General features: G+C 46.6%; 1 protein-coding gene across 1 annotated transcript in view; it reads right to left on the reverse strand.

The window, feature by feature from the left end:
• The window catches only part of ZFAT (zinc finger and AT-hook domain containing), an 89273-nt gene extending 88000 nt beyond the window's left edge, over positions 1-1273 (reverse strand). Inside the window, exon 1 of the mRNA XM_035561692.2 lies at positions 967-1273. Coding sequence (XP_035417585.2) covers positions 967-985 — 19 coding nt within the window. The 5' untranslated portion in view covers positions 986-1273. The remainder of the gene's footprint in view (positions 1-966) is intronic.
• Between the last annotated feature and the right edge of the window lie 4727 nt (positions 1274-6000).

Raw genomic sequence — 6000 nt, forward strand, 5'->3', positions numbered from 1 at the left:
GGGAGAATATAAAGTGGTCCTGGAATGCTTTTACAAAATAGTACTCAGGCAACACAACACTTGTTGGATATTCTGCTGTTTAGATTCAAGCTATTCTCCTCTTCCCTCTCTGGCATAAAATTCTGAGCTGTACTGCCTATGAACACTGCCCAGGAGAGCCAGAATTAATTTAGGATTCTAAATATCAATTAAAAATTCATCTCCAGGAATGACAGCTGAAAGCTAGATGTCAGTCTACAGGGCAATTAACCGGCATTAAAGCATTGCAACATCACCTCACAAACCCGTACAACAAACACAGGGTTGTGAAACGCAGACAGCACATACACAGTATTATGTTGGCTGTCACATCTGCATAACTTCATTTCTTAGTGATACGGTTTATGGGTAATGTTGGTGGCAGGGGGGTGGTTGGACCACATGATCTCGGAGGTCGTTTCCAACCGTAGCGATTCTGTGATTCCGCACGTAAATCCCCACAAAACCCTGACCAACACACGAAGGTGACAGAGCAATGCCAGAACTCAGCATTAACTATCACACGCCGCTGAATACTGGGGACACAACAGCTCCGGCGAGCAGCCGAGGGCACCCGAGGGCAGCCGAGGGCCGCTTCAGGACCCGCCGTGCTTCAGCCGCCCCTTCCCCCAGCGGCTCCCTCAGAGCCGCATCACCTCGGAGAGCGCGTTATCGTTCCGCCGCCCCACTGCTCCGCGCTGCACGCCGCTGCTCCCCGACCCTTTTCGAGCAGCCCCGGCCCCCCGTTGCCCTCAGCGGCAGCACGATGGCTGATAAGGGTGGGCAGGGAGCGGCGGCTGCCCGCCTTCCTCGGGGGACTACTTTCTCACGCGGACGGCTACGCGCGCCGGGACTAGTTTCCTCCTCCCTTCCCTCAGCGCTCGGCCCCTGTCAGCGGCTCCGTGCGCGCTCCCCCGCCCGGCCCGGCCCCGGCCCCGCCCCGCTCACCTGCAGCCGCAGCCTCCATCACCGGGCGGGGAAAGGGGCTGGGGGCGGCGGCGGGAGGAGCGGGGAGGGGGGCAGCTGACTGAAACCCCAACGCCGCGGCCTCGTCGGGAAAGGGAAGAGCCCAAATTAAAAAAAAAAAAAAAAAAATCGCTCCGAGCCGCGCGGCCCTTCCTCCTTTAAAAAAATAAATAAAATTATTTTGATGGATTTGGGGCGGTGGGGGGGGGAAGGGGGAGGGGTAAAACTAGCCAAGCGGCGGGTTATGGCGAATCTGCGGCGCCCGACACGACGGCTTCTTCCGCAGCGACGGGGGGCGGGGAGGGGCAGAGGGCGGGGCCCGGGGGGGGGAGGAGGGAGCGGGAGGGGGACGCGCGCGCGTCCCGCCCAACGGCTGAGCGGCGACCGTTGGGCGGGGCGCGGGCTCTCGGCTCCCCTCAGATCACCTCAAAAGCTTCTATATGTTACGTTTACGTCCATTTAGTTTAAAAACGATGAAAAAAAATAATAGTTTATAAGAACACGTGTGACAAAGCTAGAAACCCGGTGACTGATAATACTTCCTCATGTATACTGGAACGTATTTGTACAAATTTAACCAAAAAATTCCACAATGTTAAAGGGTCTGTAAATAAACACTAGTTCTTATGGATGTTTCACATACTGTTTACAACTGTGCTGTGTTTTGTAAATTTATTTTTTACAGGAATGTGCCTCAAAAGTTAACACACGCCTTAGCCATACTTCATCATGTGTTAGCTGTGGTGAATCACACGATTTTTTTTCACTCAGCTCCAAAGTTTTTATTCAGGTAGTAAGTTATTTCTTTATTATTATTTTTTTATTCTTGAAAGGAGCCTGATGGCAGGTATTTCCATGAGGGAATGGCCTCAAGTTTCACCAGGGGAGGTTCAGGTTGGAAACGAGGAGACATTTCTTCTCAGAAAGAGCAGTCAGGCATTGGGACGGGTTGCCCAGGGACGTGGGGGAGTCACCGTCCCTGGGGGTGTTCAAGGAGAGGTTGGACGTGGTGCTTAGGGACATGGTTTGGTGGGTGACACTGGTGGTAGAGGGACGGTTGGACCAGATGATCTTGGAGGTCTTTTCCAACCTTAATGATTCTATGATTCCATGACAAAATGCAACAAGTTACATCGGAGTACTCACAAACACCCACTTTTACCTCACGTTTTTCTGTTTTATTGCTTTCCTGCTTTGGTTCTATGCTAATAATCACCAAATATCAGTTTTATCACCTTCACTCTTAAATCATCATAAATGTTGTATGCATTCAATATAAATTAACTTAGTATTGAACTCCATAGTGTCTGTCACTGTAATTAATTTCAGTGCAAATGACTTCACATAAATTGCATTATCCTTCCTAAGCATTGATGATATTATATTATCTATTTGATTTTTTTGTTGTTGTCATACTGCAGATGTATTCAATTAAGCATAGAGAGCAAAACTTGTGAAAACAAGAATTAATTTTGGCATTAACTCCAGTAATAAACCTAAATAATTTCCTGTTGTAAGAGAAATAATGAATACATATTTACTGAGAAGTTGCCTTTAAAATAACTTATAAATATCACTGGTTACGTGGCATCATGACAAGCAAAATTCAGCCACAGGCAGAAGTGCCATGGGCCTCAAAACCTATATATTCCTAACACCAGTTTTTTAATTTGGAAAACAGCTCTATAATGATTCACATCTTCTAAATACTGACTCCAGGGCCCCAAACCCAATTCACCACAATTCTGGGACTGAGCCATCTCTCCCATCACTTGGGCATTTTATTCCATCGTAATGCCAAAAATTCTTAGTAGCAAGAGTGATCGGTCTCGGTGCTCTTTTGTCTTTGTGGAAGCAGCCTCTGTACTACCACTATATCCTTAAAGATGGTCGGGCTGATGTCTGCAATTTTCCTCTTTGCATTACATTTTTTTTCCTAGCCTCTTGTGCCGGACGTTGAAAGAATTGGGATTTTTATCCTAACAACCAGCTTCACAATTTTATCCTGTACTTATTCTTGTAGGTGTCTTCTGGCCTCCAAAGAAAAACCCGTAACAGGTAAGGATTCATCAAAGCCAATGCCCTTAGATTGCATCTAAAAAGAAGACAGAACAAACTACAACGCTGTAGCCAAAAGGAAGAAGGGTCCCTGTGACTTAAGCCACCAGTGCCTATGGAAAGCACACTGTTGCCTGATGACTTACAGCGGTGGGGCAAGAGGAACGCACAAAAGATGAAAAATACTGGCAACTCCGAAACAGCATAAAAGACACGTCCAAACACCGCATCTGCCTGTCAGGCAAACCCAGGACACTCAGGACACATGATGGGAACTCATCCTCCGTGTCACCACAGGAAGTTCAAGCGTCCTGGTGCTTATGAATATGGAAGGACAAGTGTGAGGAAATGAAATAATTTTGTTGCAAAACAAAGTCACCTCTCCTAGCTAGTGCCTTATTCTGTTTTGTTATGCTGCCTGCAGCCTCACAGCGCACTGCACACTGTCAGTCTCTACAGATGCCATGTGAAAGGACAGGACGGCTGCTGCCAAGGAGGGCTCAGCCACAGACAGACTGAGCCTTAGGCCCTAGCAGAAAGGCTTGGAGAAGCTGTACTGCACAAATGTTCACCCACCAATGCTTCTCTGGAATGACTTTCATAAGAGAGCTAATACAGAAATGCAGTGGTTTTTTCTGTGTTTACATCAGGGGCCCAAATACAAGGCATCAGAGAAGGAAAAGACGACCCTTACGTGAGCTGTAGACACATACCTCTGCTAACTTATCTCCTCTGATCGGAATGACAGAGCAACACCTTAGCAGGATGCATATCCTGACCTGATGACAAGAGACATTTAGGATTATGCTTTTGTCTTTAGCTGCCTTGACTCCCACTTCTCACTTTCTGGACTCCAGCTTCACGTGCCCTTTTTTGTCCTTCCTGCCATCCCGGCTTGTCACTGTATCCGCCAGCTTCTGGAGAACGTTTTCTGCTTGGAGCAATAAAGATCAAAGCACGTGCGTGCTCAGACACTCACCTCCCCTGAAAGGAAGGGCTTGTGCTCTTTTTAGGACATGAGTAATATTCATCCTTACCTTGGCATTGAAAGAACATTCTCTGGTCCTTGAGTCACCAAGCCTCACAACAGCAAGTAGGGTGGACTCTCCTGCCAAGAAAAGTGCTTGTCCCAAATCTCTCACATAGTTAGAGCTGCTGCTTGAGCATCAATACCACACATGGTGTGTTGCTGCTTCCACGCGGTTATTTCTTACAGCTCTCCTTCGCACAATCAGAAGCCTGTGTTAATAAATGCTGCTTCTTTACCAAGGATGAAAGAGAAGGAAAAAAATCAGAGCTGGAGCTTTGGTGTCTGGCCTAGTCAAAATGTTTTGGGAGCTCTGTCAGAGGTCAGGAGAGAAAGAGAGAGGTGCTGTGAGGGTGCTCGGCCAGGTCACAGAGCCAGATTAAAGCAAAGTCTTTGCAGCTCTGACTCACAGCGTCCACAGCCTAAGCAAGAACACCCTCGGGTGCTTCCAGAAATTCCACCGCACACTGTCGTATTAAAACCCACATCATTCAGGTGCATTTCAGTGGCACCCTCTGAAAACGGAGGAGCACTGCAGTCTGTGCATCAGGTCACGCCCTGCAAGGCACTACGGTCCCTGCGCCCTCATCCCGTCCCTCACCTCGTGAGGGAATCTGATCCTGGCCTGTTTGCTCAGCTCTTTCTGCCCTACTTTCCCTATTTACTAAGCACACGATCCACTCTCTACCCACTCGTGCCTCACCTGCCTATCTCCTTGTCTGACCCCTTTTGCTACCTTTCTTCTCTCAGTCCCAGTTTTGTTCACAGGTGTATTATTTTCCTCAAAGGCTTTTTCCAGATACTTTCTGCAGTTACTCTCTTGCCTCAGCTCTTGTCTAGCCACTCTCAGGTAAGTTCCTGTATGCACCAACGTTTCTCCAAATACAGCTGCCACCTCTCTTCAGTCCCCTGAGCGGTCTCCGGTTTTAGCCACCATGTCTAGCCCACAGCAGTTGATTTCCTCTTAAACAGATCTCTTAAAATAAAAATGAGGGGGGAAAAAATAAAGTAAACGGATGCAAAGTTCCTGTACAGAGGAGTTAAGTATCGCACAGGGCTTCAGCCTGTTTCTGGAGCTGGGATGGATGAAGAGATGCCCCTTACTCGGGGCACAGGGCAGATGCTGACTCCTTTTCTCAGTTACAAGCTGGGCTTTCCCACCAGGAAAAGGGCAAAGCACTTTACTGAAAAAGTGTTTTCACTCGTGTGAAACCGGAGTGCACCTTGCTGAGCTGTTCAATAGAGTAGCCCCCCAGAATTAAAGCTGTAAAAATCAATTACAAGTTAGAATTAATATTGTCCTGTACAGCTTTCATTTCCATTTGTTTCTTGCAGAAGTTATTTCTGGGGATCTTTAACATCATATATTGAATTTCTGCAGGATCTCTGCCTCAGCACTGCAGATGGACCTGACCCAGACATGAATTAGGGCTACACAGAAAACGCGTTTGCCTGTAAAATAAAACTACTTCTTTGCTACAAAAGCTGCAAGCTACTGAGAGGGAAACATGAGGTTTGTTATTCTGAAAAATCTATTCTTACTTTTCCCAGAGTTTATGATTTACACCCAAGTGATCATTAACTGTGTGTTCCTTCTTTTCTGATTGCTCACCATGGCATATTGCAATTTGCTTTGAAAAGCATTATGTACGTGTATAGCTCTTTTTTTTTTTAGAATCTGTGCTTAAAAATGTGATTGCTTTTAAAACCCCTCATCCTAGATGTCTTAAATAGAACATATACAACTGGAGAAACTTTTTACCCTAAACTTCAATGCATCACTTTCCCTTTTTTCCCCACAAGTGTTTTGTGAAAACATTCTGTTGAAGAAGCAAATCAATAAAAATGCCACATAAGCACCCACAAGAAAATTAATTAAGCTACAGGGAGGTTGCAAAACTCAGTATAGGACACAAATGAAGTGCTATTTA

This window comes from Cygnus atratus, chromosome 2 (genome assembly GCF_013377495.2).
Source record: "Cygnus atratus isolate AKBS03 ecotype Queensland, Australia chromosome 2, CAtr_DNAZoo_HiC_assembly, whole genome shotgun sequence".
In the NCBI taxonomy this organism is placed as follows: domain Eukaryota; kingdom Metazoa; phylum Chordata; class Aves; order Anseriformes; family Anatidae; genus Cygnus; species Cygnus atratus.